The sequence below is a fragment of the Garra rufa genome, chromosome 6, assembly GCF_049309525.1.
Source record: "Garra rufa chromosome 6, GarRuf1.0, whole genome shotgun sequence".
Taxonomy (NCBI): domain Eukaryota; kingdom Metazoa; phylum Chordata; class Actinopteri; order Cypriniformes; family Cyprinidae; genus Garra; species Garra rufa.
The window spans coordinates 38,778,791-38,797,570 of NC_133366.1; the positions used below are offsets into that span (position 1 = coordinate 38,778,791).

Sequence of the window (18,780 nt, forward strand, 5' to 3'; positions counted from 1 at the left end):
CTGTGGTCCCTTCATGTCTGGGCCACCAGCGAATATATGATGAACTCCCTAAAGGAGTATTAAACACGATCACGCAGGCTAGAGCCCCTTCTACGAGACGGCTCTATTCCTCAAAATGGTCAGTGTTTTCCGGCTGGTGCGCAGCCCGCGGCTCGTCACCCACTAACTGTGGTGTGATGGAGGTGCTTTCCTTTCTACAAGAGCTGCTGGACAAGGGCAGAACCCCGTCCACGCTCAAAGTCTATGTGGCGGCCATAACAGCGTTTTCGAGCACAACGCTAGGTCAGTCAATAGGAAGGAACGATTTAGTTATTCGCTTCCTGAGGGGAGCTAGAAGACTAAATCCCCCCAGACCTCCCTCAGTCCCCGTATGGGACCTTTCTGTGGTACTAGAGGCCATGAAAGGTGGACCATTCGAGCCTCTGCAGACGATTGATTTGAAATACCTGTCTCTTAAGACTGTGTTTCTGCTGGCTCTCGCTTCAGTGAAGCGCATAGGGGATTTGCACGCACTCTCTGTGAGCGCGACGTGCATGGAATTTGGACCTAATGACTCTAAAGTCATACTCAAACCCAAACATGGTTACGTTCCAAAATCACTCAACACACCGTTTAGGGCACAGGTCATCGCGCTGTCAGCCCTACCGGTCAATGATGAGGAAGCGGACACAAACCTCCTATGCCCAGTCAGGGCATTACGAGCTTACGTGTCTCGCTCGTCTGCTTTTAGACAGACAGAGCAGCTTTTTGTTTCGTTTTACGGGCGTCCCAAGGGACTGGCCGCGTCGAAACAGAACTTATCCAGATGGATAGTTGATGCTATTGTGTTGGCATATGCTTCCAAGGGCATGCAGTGCCCGCTAGGTGTCAGAGCACATTCCACGAGGGGCGTGGCCTCATCGTGGGCTTGGTCGAGTGGGATTGCCTTGCAAGATATTTGTACGGCGGCGGGCTGGGCCTCTCCGTCTACATTTATAAGGTTTTACAACCTGGAGGTTCCCGCCTTACAGGCCAGATTGCTGTCAGTCTAGATGTTCAGTGGTGTCTGACCTGATGTTATCAGCTCGGAATGCTGCATCTACTGAGCACAGCTCTAGGGTCGACAGTGAAAGTAATAGCACAAGATGTGTCTGGGCAAACTGTGTGAAGACCCTTATTCTTACGTCAGCTCAGGCCGTAACCCCGCCCTGTATGTACGTTTACTTAGCGTCTGAGTGACGCTGCACTATGTGGAAGAGTGCGGCGTTGCCCCTCCCTCTTCCCCGGACTCCCTGTGAGTTCTATAGGTGATTATGAACTGTATGAACCCCGGGCTTCGCCCTTGGGTCTTTGGTGTCAGATCTCAGCATGCACGGCGTTTTACACTGGATCCCCTAGTGTAAGATACTTACGCAGTACGAGAGACCTCTCGTAAGAGAACGTACTCGGTTACTAACGTAACCTCTGTTCTCTCTAGAGAGGGAACGAGTACTGCGTATCTTGCCGTGCATGCGCACGCTCTGGTTGCTTCGATGATGAAAAACCAGATAATAGCTGCCTACGAGCGGTCTTTATAGGTCTGGACCACGCCCTTTTAGGCGGGAAGCTACGAAAAGGGCGCGAAGCGACGCAAAGGGCACGAAATGCCCCCATTGGATCTGGCGTCGCGTCAGGCCTCGCTCTAATAGGCTGCTGCAGTTGCCGCAGAGCAGCCAATAGGCGCGCAAGCTGTTTCGCCTATGTCTGTATGCTGCTGCAACGCGCTTTACATTATTTCAAAATTAAGGATAATTTTTGGCTTCAATATCTCGCAGAAAAGGATTTTCCCCAGCGTAAGATACTTACGCAGTACTCGTTCCCTCTCTAGAGAGAACAGAGGTTACGTTAGTAACCGAGTACGTTTTATGTTACTCTGTTTGCTGTGCAATGTCTGTTTGCTCCTCTACAATGTTGTCTTCTATTTTAAAAGTGCAAGCCCTTTAAATTTGAATGAAGTCTGATTAGCTGTCAGTGTTTTATCGTTCATCAGCTGTAAAAAAAAAATCATTCTGAAAGTGATCCCAACGATTTCGTTGCCCTGTATCGTTATCGTTATAGTTGTGGGGTGAACACTGCTATTCTCTTACATTTAAAACGATTTTTAGAACGTTATCTTTATAGTTATAGTTATCGTTATCATTCTTGATGTGAACGAGCCTTTAAAGGAGTAGTTCACTTTCAGAACAAAAATTTACAGATACTGTACTCACAACTGAAGAAAGAAAGACATGCACATCTTGGATGACAAGGGTGTCATCTTTTTTGACTAACAAGCATCTCTGAGCCACAACCTGTAAGTACGACTGATACGTTAAGTGAGTGCTCAAAATATCTTTTTTTTTTGTGTGTGTGCTAATATGTGATGTATACCTAGTGCAGCTTTAGGTTTCCAGGTAAACCAGGATATTACTGCCTAACTGAAATAGTTTTGATAATTTGCTGTGAACCCACCATTTCCTAAGAATGTGTAGATTGTAGACTGTCATTGTTCTAATTACTGCGTTTAATAGTAAAGAATGTAACTTAGACATTGGTTTTGGTTTACAAACTGTGTTGTTTCATCAGTTAGTCATGCTAGCACTTGGCTAACATATCCACCATTATTGTTTTGTTATGTGTTCACAGTTTAGTAGCTAAACTTTAGCTATGGCCATAATTTGCATGTTTTTATGTCATTATTTTAAGAACGGATTGGACCACTATATTATTGTTTTATGTAAAGGTGCATCAGGGTTGCCAGGTTTACACAACAAAACCCACCCAATTGCTACTCCACACTTTTTGTCGGGGTTCCCCTGGTAAATTCGCATTCCAGGGGCTACATATGATGTTAATAGTGCAGCTTCAATCCACAGACTTGGCAACACAGATGGTAGCGTTTGCTAACTTGCTCAAATACTCCTCTTTGTGCCAATCACAACAGACTTGGCCAGCTGACCAATCAGAGCAGAGTAGGCTTATGGAAGGGAGGGGTTTACACACATTACGCTCAAAACTGATTCGAAAATCAAAATCATTGACAAATGACTATGTATAAATGTATATTCTGAGAAAATAACAATGTTTTCCGACCCTAGATGCATTTAAATCTGTTGTAGGAAAATCCAACACAATATTTGGACATTTTCCAAAAAACATGACCTGCTCTTTAAACTTTTTTAAACCAAAGCTGTGCTATCTCATACCCTCTCTCTCACAAGCGCTCTGTTGTTATTGCAGTCTCCACTATATGTTGTTGTTCCATCTCTTTAGTTTCGTTTTGTACTGTGAAACAATGGCCCTGGCCCTGTTCACAAAATTTGCGTCACACACACTGTACGCTGAAGTGAAGTATACTTTGTGCTTTACTCTAAAAGCGTGCTTCATTTTTCTCTCTGCATAGTCAGAATGTGTTATTGGTTGATTTTTCTGGGTCCTACTTGCCAATGACCTTCTTAATCCAGGGCACGAAGACAGAGACTTTAGTGTAGACGCCAGGTGCGTCTTGCATCCGACATGCGTGACCCCATGATGTGACCCCATATACAACCCAACTTCCACTTGGCTTCTCGCACACCAACGGACCGCCGCTATCTCCACGGCAACTGTCCACACGGTGGTCTTCATTTGAAGAGCCGGCGCACAGCATGCGGTTGGTAAACTGGTCAAAATAGCGCTGCTCACACTGACGCTTGCTCAACACAGAAATCGAAGCCTGCTGGAGAGTTTTTGAATATGCACGACCTGAGAGAAAGAAAGAAAAAGAAAATACAGGTTTTACTGGACGTCTGGAAGTGATCAAAGTTAACTATTCACGTATGCAGTGGAGTGTGTAGTCGCTTTTCTTTTAATGTCATCACACACTTCGTCCATCATGCACTGCTAAGAATACTGAAGTCCACTTACTGAGAGAAGACACAGGTGATTTACAACACAACCTGACCATTAGAATGAAAGCCCACTATTAACATGTCACTTGATAATCTGTAGATGCTTAAAACTGACATCATAATTACAGCCTGTATGGTTTCTTGATGATTTCCTCATGTTCTGTGATTACAGGGCTGTATGGATGTTACTACTGTCATGAATGTCCTTTTTGATGAGACTAGACAGCTGGACAGATGTGGCCGTGTCTTCTATGTGTGTGTATCCTTATAAAAAAGAAGTGTCCTTACAAGGAAAGTTCACCCAAAAATGAAAACTCTGTCATTAATTACCCACCCTCATGTTGTTCCAAACCCAGACCTTCGCTCATTTTCAGAATACAAATGAAGGTATTTTTGAGCTTTCTGACCCGGCATAGACAGCAACGAAACCACCACATTCAAGACTCAAAAAGGTAGTATAGACAATGATGAAATAGTCCATGTGACATCAGTTGTTTAACCATAATTTTTTGAAGCTACGAGAATACTTTTTGTGTGCAAAGAAAGAAAACTTCCTCTCACTTCCTCTCGCTTACTACCTTTCTGGGCCTTGAACGTGGTAGTTGCGTTGCTGTCTCTTTAAAAGTCTAAAAAAAGTTCTTATCTTTTATATTACAAGTGTTCTACACCTATTTATATTACTATAATGTTAAAATCCACCAATAAACATTTGTGTAAAAATATATTATGTGTTACTGTATATGTAACTGTTGCAATCTGCTAATATTTTTCTTATCTCTGTCTCTCTGGACATCTAATTGGAAAAATGTACAGATGACATCATTTCACAGCCCATAATTCCACAGAACACTAATAAACACACTTTTGTGATTATGAACACATTAATAGGGTGCTCACGCCATGTGCTCACATATAAACTAGTGCTTACAAATAGCCTTTAACTAATACACAGCCTTGTTTGCAAATACGACCAAAAATACAAATAATTACTACATTTCTGAGATAGATGATGCCTATTTGTTGTAGAAAAACAGCTGTTTTACAGATAAAATTAACTATGATCAACAAACAGACAATCAGGAACGCAACAAATTATTTTGTGTATTAAGCAGTTTCCTACAAATGCTGACAAATGTTTAATTGTTTAAAAATTCCATACTTGTTGCCTAAATACAGATGTGTATTGTTCAGGTTGAAGTGAATCGAGTTCCGTGTCAAAACACTGAACTTTGCACTCTAAACAACTTCATAAGAACATATGTTAGTTATCCTTTGTTATGTTATGTTATGGCAGAAAAACATTCTATTGTATAACAAAAAATTCAGAATCTAAATTCTGAATCAATGGATCCAACGCTATCTCGCAGCCAATTTGGATGTTTTTTTATGAGTGGATAATTCATACGACCTTACTATGATTTTGTAAGATTTATGTGTTAATTAATTATTAAGAATTAGCCACCTTGTCAAATATGTACAATCTGTAGTTGTACAATCGGGTTGGATGAGTACATCTGTAATGTGCTTCAAATCTTAAAAGTGTGTTAAATAAAAAGACTACCTACAGAAAATAAAATATAATAATATAATATAAGTGTACACTTTCATAACTGCTTCTTAACACACTTTTTAAGTACACAAAGGTGCACATTTTAATAATGTCAATTAAACATTTTTACTTTCAAGTACATTTTAAACCATTATTATTATAATCTTAATATATTTTATATGTACTAAGTTCATATATTTTAAATGTACTAAACTGCAATTTCATCATTACAAATATGGTATGTAACAAATATATTTCACAACATTCAAGTTTCAGTATAAATTACATTATTTAAAATATATTTTAGTTTACCATTAATGTTTGTCAGCAGTCCTCAGCACATTCGCCAGTACACTTTAACCATATTTAAAAAAACAAATGTTGATTTAATTTAGTTAATAGAAATGAACTGCTAAAGAAAATCTATTTATAACATTATTTTACATCTTTTTTACACATGTGCTTAACAGTACTGTAGCTTTGCAGGTAGGTTTCTTGAAGCATCTTGGAGACGTTGCCACAGTTCTTCTGGATTTAGTCTGTCTCAGTTTGTTCTGTTTCTTCATGTCATTCCAGACAGACTGGATGATAATGAGATCAGATCTCTGTGTGGAGCACTGGCTGTTGTCAGACTCCTTGTGCAAACAAAAATCTCACTGGATTATTATAATTAATTGCAAAAATTAATGTTTGGAAATGTAAACTAATATTTCCTACTGGCACACTACAGCAAAAGATAGAAATAACTCATGTAAAACTATTTTTAGCTGCTGAAAATACTAGTGTTCTAATAATTTTGGCCACTGTATATAATTTTAAAGATGTACTTAAGTCCTACATAAGTGGGTCAAAAAAGCACTCTAAAGTTCAGCTAATGCTTTTAATATAAATTTTAATTATAATACATTTTCATTTAATTGAAATCTAAACGCAATTGTGTCCAAAAACATGGACACACAGTTTGCAATTACTGTACATATATCATTTTAAAGTATATTATTTCTGCAATAAGTACTCTTTTCAAATGTATGCTAAAGTGTGCTTCATTTTAAGAAAGCTGAACACTTATAATCATATAAATACAATATATAATCAAATAAATGCACTTCCCATTGAACTGTTTTTCTTCATACTTCAGATTTTGTACTACTTTGGCTTACTTTCTAAAATTCAGTACTGCTGAAATTGCTTGTGCTTTTCCTCCTTTGTACATATTTCGGGTAAAAGCATCTGTTGAATGATTAAATTGAAAATGTCATTACACGATTTTACCAAAAACTTTAACTGGTATTTTCTATTTGCATGCCTGTGGATGAGAGTGATACAGTGATTGTTTCAGACAGAACACAGAACAAAGATTCTGCTATCTTACAGTGTGTGATTATCGCTGTCAGTTCTGCTTTCACACTGTCTGATCACATCTTATGCCCGTCAGCCTGTGCTATTCAGTCAAAAGCACCTCCATTTCACAGACACAGCCTTAGTTCTTCCTCTAAATGTGCTCAAACAATTCTTCATTTCAAGAATGACAGCTTGAGGCAGTTCAGTAATCTTTTATAATTGTTTCTGAATCAGATCTGCATCCATTTCTTTAGTTTTCAAAAGGTATGTATGGAGAATGCATGAATGAGTGTATGAATGAGTGTGTGTGTGTGTGTGTGTTTCATGGCATCTCCAACCTGTGTCTCCCCAGCCTGTGATGTAGCAGTTGGCAATGCCCTTTGGCACTTTCTCCCTCCGCATTGGCAGGCAGGAGGGCAGCACGAAGCGGCTCAGCGTGACGCATTCGCCTGTGACACCCCTGTGAGCTCTGTGGCCAGACAAACGCACCAGTGCCAGGTCGTAGTCATTGCTGTCAGCGCGGTAGCGCGGGTGAAGGACGATCTTCTCCACTGCGTACTCTTCCTCATACTCCTCAGGAACCAGAGAGTGATAATCACCCACACGAACTTTATACAGCCCAGTGCTGTTACCGTATCTAGGAAAGAGCACATAACAGACCCATAACTAATATACAGTTGAAGTCAAAAGTTTACAAACACCTTGCAGAATCTGCAAAATGTTAATTATTTTACCAAAATAAGAGGGATCATACAAAATAGATGTTATTTTTAATTTAGTACTGCACTGAATAAGATAAAATAATAGTTGAATTCATAAAATTAACCCTGTTCAAAAGTTTACATACACTTGATACTTAATACTGTGTTGTTACCTAAATGATCCACAGCTGTTTTTATTTTTATTTTATTTTTTAGTGATAGTTGTTCATGAGTCCCTTGTTTGTCCTTAACAGTTAAACTGCCTGCTGTTCTTCAGAAAAATCCTTTAGGTCCCACAAATTCCTTGTTTTTTCAGCATTCCAACAACTCTTTCCAACAATGACTGTTTGATTTTGAAATCCATCTTTTTACGCTGAGGACAACTGAGCTACTATTACAGAATGTTAAAATGATCACTGATGCTTCAGAAGGAAACACGACGCATTAAGAGGCAGGGGGGTGTAAACTTTTGAACGGAATGTGTTCATTTTTCTTATTTTGCCTAAATATATTTTTTGTTTAATTCCGTACTGCTCTTTAACAGCTATAGAAGAAACTTACATGTTTTCCACAAAACAAAATAAGTTCAATTTACCCTGATCTTCAAATTAAAAAAGTTTTAACCCCCGGGTCTTAATGCATTGTGTTTTCTTCTGGAGCATCAGTGAGTGTTTGAACCTTCTGTAATAGTTGCACATGAGTATCTCAGTTGTCCTCAGTGGGAAAAGATGTACCTCAAAATCATACAGTCATTGTTGGAAAGGGTTCAAATACACAAAAATGCTGAAAAACCACAGAATCTGTGGGACCTGAAGGACTTTTCTGAAGAACAGCGGGCAGTTTAACTGTTCAGGACAAACAAGGGACTCATGAACATCTATCACTAAACAAAAAAACACAGCTGTGGATCATTCAGGTAACAACACAGTATTAAGAATCAGGTGTATGTAAACTTTTGAACAGGGCTAATTTTGATAAATTCAACTATTATTTTCTCTTGTGGACTATATGTGAACGTCTTGTATGTGAAATATCTTATTCAGGTCGGTACTAAATAAAAAATAACATGAATTTTGTATGATCCCTCTTATTTTAGTAAATTTGCAGATTCTGAAAGGTGTATGTAAACTTTTGACTTCAACTGTGTGATTCTATCTAATTAAGGCAAAAAGCCCCAAAAAGACAATAAAAAAGAGAGAGGGCACACAAATAGGACACATTTAGCAAGACAGAATGCAACTGAACCGTACAGTGTGAATTTATTGTCAAATATGGATAAGGGACACAGTACAGCAGTGTAATACATTATCAGAGGATGATTTATGACTTCTCTATGTGCCACTCACAAACGCCCTCACACATGACAAATCAGGTCCCTTCCCCAGGAAGTTCATGTCAACCGATCTTATAGACCCAAAGCCAAACCATGTGCACTCACATACACAAACACACACTTAGAAAACCACACTCACGATCAGTTGGTGAAAACAGAGATATACAGGAAGCTCTCTTTTTCCATAAACCCAACACCATGACATCACACTCACAAAGGTCTTTGCATGAAACAAAAAGTCTCCTGTGCTTGCCAGTCTTTAATATACTATAAGGTTTCTTCACTGAGGTGAGACTGACATATCGCTTCAGAGAAACTTTTCAAACTGAGGTCTGAGGACCCTGAAGGGGCCACAAGGGGACTCACGGAAATGGACAAAGGAAGGATTAAGTTATACAATAAAATAAAATTAAAAATATATAATACATAATGTTTTTTGGTGTATAAATGCTTGTTTATATACGTGATTAGTGACCCTGGACCACAAAACCAATCTTAGGTAGCACGGGTATATTTGCAGCAATAGCCAACAATCACTGTATGGGTCAAAATGATTGATTTTTCTTTTATGCCAAAAATCATTAGGATATTAAATAAAGATCATGTTCTATTAAAAATATTTTGTAAATGTCCTACCGTAAATACACCAAAACCTAATTTTTGATTAGTAATATGCAATGCTAAGAACAATTTGGACAACTTTAAAGGTTTTCTCAATATTTCGATTTTTTCGCACCCTCAGATTGCAAATATTCAAATAGTTGTATCTCAGCCAAATATTGTCCTATCCCAATAAACCATACAACAATGGAAAGCTGTTCTAATCTTTCAAAAAAACTACCCTTATGACTGGTTTTGTGGTCCAGGGTCATATTTTTTATTTTATTTATTTATTTATGAAAACCCATTATAGAATATAATAAAGAAAAAGCCTTACATTAACAAGTAAAGCCATAAAGATATATGAATCTTGACAGACTTAAAGGGGTAAACAGAAGCAAACAGAAGTTAGCACATGATTTTTTGTTTCTAGTGTAAGTGACTGTGTGTTTATGTGTATGTGCCCTCCTGTCTGCTTGTTAGTGATTGAAGCCATTGCTGTGTAACGGAAATATGTATGTGGTGCCAGAGAGAGAGACAGCAGTATCCCGTTACACTGTTAGGTCTTTTCTGGAAAAAGGATCTGCCCTGTCCGGAATGACACTCTTGGTCTGGCAGTAGTCAGCAGCAGGATCAGCACCACATTCCCAAAGCCTCGTTCTGGAAAGGGCAGTTCTGAGCCTGACACTGTATATATTAAGCTTCTGAGACTCACAATCAATATTAATCCTTACTGTAGTACTGATCTCAATGAGGTTATTAAAAGGTTATACTTTCTGAGACGCGGCCAAGTGGGTAGTGCTCCGACATGCTGCACTTGAATCCAATTTTGAATCTCAATTATTTTCCAATAACAACCACCTCTCATTCTCCCTATAGTTTCCGGTTGCCTCTCTGCCATCCTGCTCTGTTAAAGAGTACTCTATTATAGAATGTATTTTACTTCAATAATGCTAAATAATCGGTTGTTAATAACTTACAGTTATGAGTTTATTTTCAACAGCCATTACTCCAGTCTTTGGTGTCACTTGAGCTTTCAGAAATCATTCTAATATGCTGATTTGCTGCTCCAATAAAAAAAATATTTCTTTTCAGTTGTAATGCTTAATATTTTTGTGGAAATTGTGACACATTTTTATTAAAATTCTTTGATGAATAGGAAGTTCAAAACAACAGCATTTATTTTAAATTTATACTACGGGCCTTTGAATGCTTGAATCTGATTGGCTGACTAGCATTCTAATGGAGTGCATTATTTTCAGGGAAACGCACAGCGAACGTAGTTCCAGGCAGCCCTTGATTGCATTACATGTCTATATCACTTCATTATTTCAAAGGTCCTTATAGCCCACAACAGCAAAATAACCAAAACCCATGATGCTGCCAGTCACTTTTAAGAGACGCACAGACTTGAGAGGATACCTTGAGAGGTAATTCACAAGCTTAATCTCTCTCTTCCTCTCTTTTTCTGTCTGTCTGCCTGTCTAAACTTCATTATTAACTGCATTAGTTTGGTATCAACAATTCAAGTGCCGTTACTAGGTCTAAAATGACGTTTTGGAATTAGCAACGAAGGCTTTGAATGAACTGCGTAAGAAATTAATCCTACTCACAAAAGCATTTTAAGGACAAAAATTGGACGAATGTCTTGAAATATACCATCTGATCGATGTCTTGAGTTGTGGTAACTACTCTTAATAGAGAGATTTCCACCTGATTTAACCTTCAAATATTAATTTTGTTGGTATAAATTTTTGTATTTAGGTTTATACAGTAATACTAATATTTTTGACTTGAATAAAACCACTCATCTGAGATTTCATGATTTTTAGGTTTCCTTTTTTGTGTGTGTACATACATATATCATTTTTATCATGACTTTTCTTTCTTTTACTTTACTTTTAAAGTTTGTAATTTGACTAATGACTATCTTAGGCCTGGAAATCACAACTTTACTGTTAATGTTAAACTCTAACATTAAATTATTAAATTATTATCTTTTTTAAATGATTATTATCCAATTTAATCTGATATGAAAATAAAGCATTTCTATAAGTGGCCAGTAACTGATAATGTACACTACCAGTCAAAAGTTATCCATAGAGTATGGAAGCACACCACCAGTCAAAAGTGTTTGAACAGTAAGATTTTTAATGTTTTTAAAGAAGTCTCTTCTCCTCACCAAGCCTGCATTTATGGAGTAAATGCAGGCTTGGTGAGCAGAAATGACTTCTTTAAAAAACATTAAAACCTTACTGTTTAAACACTTTTGACTGGTGGTGTGCTTCCATACTCTATGGATTGTTAACTCGCCACACATTTCCTCACTAACCTAATAAAGTTCCAGAAGCTAGAAGCTGGATCTGTTGACAGCTCTCAAACCCTTAGGTTGTACATTAAGGCAGTTCCGTCATTAGGACTGACTTTAGAATATTGCTTTCTCAATCCTTTAATTCCAAGCCGGTTGTAACCCCAGAGCTTAATTAACGCTGGCCAACACCCGGGCACACAGCATAAAAATAGTTTAGCGCGAATGCATGTGTGTTAGTACATGCTATTTTTGCACAAATGTCATGTTACCCTCCGTAAACTCGGAAGTGAGAGACTAACTTTAGTCCTCTCGAGCTAAACGATATCTAAATGATTTAAAACCACTGTTATGCTGTCCTGCATGCTATTAACTGCATTCTTGAAAATATGAGTGTACTTGTCTGAGGAAAAAGAGGGTGGGGGTCACAAAGGTATCTAGATTTATAGCTCTGTGTGTGTGTGTCTGTGAAGGAGAGCATGTAACTAGAGGAAACTTTAGCAGTAGTCTGATGTCATGGATCATATTTTGAAGGCTCAGTGCTTGGACTGGTTGATAAAAAACAGATCCAATATTACTTAAACCTCTCACTCCGCCAAAGTATTTCTACTGAGACCATTTTTTTTTATAAAACCCTTAATGGTTCAGGAAACTACCACTAACATACATTCTTCACAGTAATGTGGAAATGCAGCACAGGACTGAACTAAACTAAAGACAGATCATTTACCAGACTGATCCTTAAGGGAAGTGAGAAGTGTTTGTGTGAACATGTTTTTATTGCTTTTCCTCTGGCCTACTATTATTATTCTTCCTTAATGTGAACAGCTATAACGTTTTATCCCCGCGGTGAAAACTCATCAAACGATGCATGAAGGGTCTGCGGCTAATTGCATGTGGTGTAATTTTGGAATGGATGGGACGTATCACTGCCTAGCAACAAGAGCTCTAATTTTCAATATTTAAAACGTCAGAGCTGCTAGAGACTTAAAATTCCACATGAGAGTTTGTCTTTATGAGGAACAAATTTGTTTTGAAGGGCCAGGTTGTAAGTCGTTATTTTTGTTTTCTTTGCACAAAAAAAGGATTCTATTTTAACCATGTCCTTACTACCTTTCTGGGCCTTGAACGTGGTAGTACTGTTGTTGTCTATGCAGGGTCAGAAAGCTCTCAGATTTCATCCAAAATATCTTAATTCGTGTTCTGAAGATGAACAAAGATCTTACTGGTTTGGAACGACATAAGGGTGAGCAATTAATGGCAGAATTTTCATTTTTGGGTGAACCAACCCTTTTAACAGGTAATTCCTTATACAGATCTACTTCCATTATCTTTACTTAATAGAGAATACTTTGGTTTGCTTGCTCTGCCTCTCTTGAATTTGAATTATTATTTAAAGGAGAAGTTCACTTCCCAAACAAACATTTACAAATAATTTACTCACCCCCTTGTCATCCAAGATGTTCATGTCTTTCTTTCTTAAGTCATAAAGAAATTATGTTTTTTGAGGAAAACATTTCAGGATTTCTCTCCATATAGTGGACTTTTTGGAGTTTGAACTTCCAAAATGCAGTTTAAATGCAGCTTCAAAGGGCTCTAAACCCAGCCAAGGAAGAAGGGTCTTATCTAGTAAAACGATTGGTTATTTTCTTTAAAAAAAGGCCATTTTATATATTTTTTAACCTCAAATGCTCATCTTGTCTAGCTCTGCGGGAACTCTGTGTATTGCGGTTCAAGACAGTTAGGGTATGTCGAAAAACCCCCATCTCTTATTTCTCTCTAAGCCCATTTCCGCCACTGAATAAGAAATGGTAATTGCGAGTTTTTATCTCACAATTCTGACTTTTTTCTGGCAATTGCAAGTTTACATTTCACAAATCTGACTTTTTTTTCTCAGAATTTCATGAATCAAACTCACAACTCTGACTTTTCTTTTGGTAAACCAAAATGATGGAAAATAAATTCACAATTTGCGAGTTATTGCAAAAAATTGGGGGGAAAAAACTCTGAACTGCAATTCCAAGAAGAAAGTCAGAATTGTGAGATAAAAAGTTGCAATTGTGAGATATAAAGTTGTGAGATGTAATAAACATGTGTATGCTATTCTGACTTTATAACACGCAATTGCGAGTTAAGTCAGAATTCTGAGATATAAAATCACAATTCTAAAAACATATCGGCCTTTTTTTCCTCTCATAACTAGATATTATGCAATTCTGAAAAAAAAATCTGAATTGTGAGTTTATATCTTACAATTCAGACTTTATAACTCAAAATTGCAAGTTTGTATCTCACAATTCTAAGAAAAAAGTCAGAAACGTGAGTTTATATCTTACGATTCAGATTTTATAACTCACAATTGAGTTTACATCTCACAATTGTGACTTTATAGCTCACAATTCGGAGAAAAATGTCATAAGTTTATATCTTAATTCTGAATATAACTCGCAATTGAGAGTTTATATCTCGCAATTCTGACTTTATAACTTCAACATTACCCTACATCGCTGCAGAAGTACCGAGCCAAAGGAGATCAAAAGCCCTTTTTAAAGTTGGAGGAGAAAACGAGATGGGAGTTTTTCGACATACACCTAACTGTCATGAACCGGAATGCAGAGAGTTCACACAGAGCTAGACAAGACGAGCATTTGAGGTTAAAAGTATATAAATTCTTTTTTTTTTAGTAAATAACTGATCGTTTCGCTAAATAAGACCATTCTTCCTTGGCTGGGATTGTTCAGAGCCCTCTGAAAGCTACGTTTAAACTGCAATTTGGAAGTTCAAACTCTCAGGCACTATAGAAGTCCATTATATGGAGAGAAATCCTGAAATGTTTTCCTCAAAAAACATAATTTCTTTATGACTGAAGAAAGAAAGAAATGAACATCATGTATGACAAAGGGGTGAATAATTGATCTGTTCGTTTTTGTTCTGGAAGGGAACTTCTTCGTTAACTATGTTTGTTTTGCTGCTGGAATGATGAAGAGTGTTTATTTGCAAGTCTCAAATAATGATTACCTCATTAGACAGGATACAGAGGAAGTGTGGGAAGAAGGTATACTGTTTAAAATGACAATTAGAAATATGTTTTGTTTGTATTTCAGGCTATTTTGTGTTATCTAACCGTGTGAGTCACAGTAGAAAATTGGAAACGCAACAAAGACGTGTGAGTATGTATTTGTGTATGTGGGTGGACTTTATTTATGCCTTGCAGATGTGATCCTTGAGAATGAAGATGTACCTGTCTGTATTTATGTGAGTACCTCTTAAAGCAGTGAGCAGAGGTGAGGATCCAGCAGCTGCTGATCAAAGTGGCTCCGCATACCAGGCGTCCATCTGCCTGAGACCCTCGCAAGCGCACAGCTGCCTGCCACGGCCAGCCCCCACTACACCACACACACACAAACACTATCAATTTGCATTTAAACGCTCTGCACATTCATTTTCTCATTCCGACCACATAATCAATTATTCTGAGATATGTAATTTGTTGTGTCAGAGATGTTTGTATACATTTTGACCCTCTCTGCTTACCGTAGCGAGTTCTCCCCTCCTATTATTCTCTTCTGACGGGTATGAGAGGGTCTTAGACCACACATGGAGCCCACTGCCTCTGCAACGCAATGTATACACATATTTCTATAAAGCATGTATGGATGAATCTCACCAAATCTGTTAGGAACAACCGACTTAGTCTTATTTCTATGGAAGCCCATTTCAACCACTGAATTAAAAAAAAAGGTAATTGTGAGTTTTTATCTCACAATTCTGACTTTTTTCTTGCAATTGCGAGTTTACAGTTCACAATTCTGACTTTTGTTTCTCAGAATTTCATGAATCAAACTCACAATTTTGACTTTTCTTGTGGGAAAACTAAATTGTGGGATATAAATTCGCAATTGCGAGTTATAAAGCCAGAATTGTGCATTTCGAGATTTAAACACGCAATTCCAAGAAGAAAGTCAGAATTGTGAGATAAAAAGACGCAATTTTGAGATATAAATCTGTGAGATGTAAAAAACATGTATGCAATATAAAAAGATTTGTGAATTTGTATCATGCAATTGTGCAAGATTATCCCTCGCTATTCTGACTTTATAACACGCAATTCTAAGTTCATATCTGTCTTTTTTTTCGTCTCATAACTAGATATCATGCAGTTCTGAGAAAAAATCTGAATTGTGAGTTTATATACCTCACAATGGAGTTTTTATCTTGCAACTTTGACTTTATAGCTCACAATTGAGAGTTTGTACATCACAATTCTGAGAAAAATGTCAGAATCGCGAGTTTATATCTCACAATTCAGAATATAACTTGCAATTGAAAGTTTATATCTCACAATTCAGAATATAACTTGCAATTGAAAGTTTATATCTCACAATTCTGAGAAAAAAGTCAGAATCGTGAGTTTATATCTCAAAATTCTGCTTTTATAACTCGCATTTGAGAGTTTATATCTCACAATTCTGACTTTATAACTTGCAGTTGAGAGTTTTTACCTCGCAATTCTGACTTTATAACTCACAATTGCAAGTTTGTACATCACAATTCTGAGAAAAACATCAGAATAGCAAGATAAAAACACAATTCTGACTATACTTTGCAATTGAGTTTTTCTATATCCCAATTCTGACCTTATAACTCACAATTGCAAGTTTGTATCTTACAATTCTGACTAAGTAACTCGCAATTGAGAGTTTCTATCTTGCAATTCTGACTTTATAACTCAAAATTGCGAGTTTATATCTTACAACTCTCACTATAACTCACAATTGAAAGTTTGTATATCACAAGAATTCTAGTTTCCCAAGAATTCTGAGAAAAAAGTCAGAATCGCAAGTTTATATCTCACAATTCTGACCTTATAAATCGCAATTCCGAGTTTGTATTCAGCAATTCTAAATCGTGAGATGTCAGAATTGTGAAGTTTTTAAATTTGATATTTTTTATTCAGTGGCGAAAACAGGCTTTCATATATATCACAGCAAATTAGAATAAATATATATTTTTAAAATAGATTTTGCATATAGAGAATGAATTGCGTGATATCTCCTCATTACTGTAATTTATTTATAAAATACTAATTATGTATTGAAATTATTTATATAAATAATATTATTTAGTTTTACAGTATTTTTACTGTAAAAAGAAACAAAAATATTACTGAAAATAACTGAACATTATAGTAAATGAGAAATAATAGGCTTCATTTTCTGTATGCACAATTTAATTTGATATCTTTTTGATTTGGTGTGAAATAAGACATTCATCTTTATGGATCTAGGAGAGTTCAGAGACTGTTCATCTGTGTTTGTGTGTACTACAGATGTGCTTAATAGACCTAAGAATGTAGACTAGTATTACATAAAATAACACAAAAAGATTGTGCGTTTGTGTGTGTAGTTTATCTGTCCTTAGGGTTTAATGGAGAAAGCAGGCTGGATTAACTAGCATTAGCGTTATTAGATTGATAAGAATAACAAAGCATAAGCGAAGCATAAGTGCCAGTGATCACGAGATGGCGAGCCAAACCACATCCTTTAGAGCAGACATAACACACACTGCATTTCAGCATAACTAGAGCACATACTGCTCAGGTGATAGTTTCCATCTTTCACTCTTCTTTTAGGTGGTTTCAAGTATTTTTACAGGTGTGAGGATCCCTAAATCTATCCATCAGAACCACTGTCCAAGTGCTTCATCTATAAAACATGCATACACGCGATTGATCTAAGAGTGTGCGTATGCTAAAATCCATGCCAATGTTGATTTATTAAAAATGATCTTTGACATACAAAAGTGCTTTTCCAGGTTCGAAGCAGACATTCACACTTTTTCTCGTGGCAGAGTCGGAGTACTGCGAGTATTTGGAAATCTATGCAATTCTTACCGCTCACCGATTCTCAAGTTAAATATTTGGATGTTGACTGGTGCTCTTTTATATGCTAATGACATTAATTATGGGGCGTTTACAAAGCTGAGATCTGAAACCATTCAGCTGGGCACAGTTTCAAGACCAAATTATAGATATCACATCTGGAAGAGGGGCGTATGCATGTTTTTTGGCGTGCGTTTATTTCTCGGAAGCATATTTTACAAATGATCTTAGATCAAATGTACGATGGTTTCTATGCAACATTTTATAAATGAGGCTCCAGGACTCTATATTTACAATGAAGTCAGTGATTTTGATACTCTTGTGATGGTCATTTAATTGCAGTTCCTTTAATGTGTCTTAAAGAAACAGATCATCCTAATATGAGAATTTTCTCCCCTTTATGTCTTTCCAAAACCATATGCATATCTTTCTTGTAAGAACTCAAAAAGAGATGTTAGACAGGATGTATTTGCAGTACATACAATAATATCTATCATTATTTGTTTCTGTCCTTTATTTATTAATTTGTTTACTTTCCATTTTTAAGGCCCTAATCCCAGCAAAAACATTCACGGGTGAGCTCATGGGCCGGATGTGCTGGATTTGTCCAAGGCCAAATTTTAGCCCCAGTCCAGCCCTTGCCGGTATCACATATTTGAATGTTGTAGCTATGAGAGGATGAAGGAGAATGTCCCACCTTTGACCTCAGGAGAATCCTTCTGTAGCCCATAGTTACAAATAACGCCAGCATCTTCGCTATGGCGACAGTTGTGTGTCCCAAACGGTTGTTTGATGCAGTCAATGAGGGAATGTTCCCCACCTGTGCACTTTACATTGTCAGTGTGAATAGGCCCCTCACCTTCTCCAAAATATGCCATTACACGAGCTTTAGCCAGCCCACTGCAAAAGAATGACAGAAAATTTTGTAACTTTTTTGTATATTTCAAAACCGGTTGTTGTTGTTTTCATTCAAATTTGGTGTCAACATGTCAAAGCATTGCAGAGATACAGCCTCAGACATAGCCTCAACTTTGTTGCATTCCTGATAACTGTTTTGTATATCAACATGAAACCCATAACTTTTTGTCAGCATGGTCTGAAGATGATCAGAGCAAAATTTTGTGAAAATTGGACCAACAGTCTAGGAGGAGTAAGAAAAAGTAGGTTTTCAACATAAATC

The 18,780-nt window shown here is 37.1% G+C and overlaps 1 protein-coding gene across 1 annotated transcript in view; it reads right to left on the reverse strand.

Annotated features, from left to right (window-relative positions):
• Positions 1-3,211: 3,211 nt before the first annotated feature.
• Positions 3,212-18,780, reverse strand: part of prss12 (serine protease 12) — a 49,265-nt gene continuing 33,696 nt past the window's right edge. Inside the window, exons 9-13 of the mRNA XM_073842796.1 lie at positions 18,298-18,500; positions 15,254-15,332; positions 14,983-15,105; positions 7,116-7,414; positions 3,212-3,741 (exon numbers count right to left, since the gene is read on the reverse strand). Of these exons, the coding sequence (XP_073698897.1) occupies positions 3,434-3,741; positions 7,116-7,414; positions 14,983-15,105; positions 15,254-15,332; positions 18,298-18,500 (1,012 nt within the window). The 3' untranslated portion in view covers positions 3,212-3,433. The remainder of the gene's footprint in view (positions 3,742-7,115; positions 7,415-14,982; positions 15,106-15,253; positions 15,333-18,297; positions 18,501-18,780) is intronic.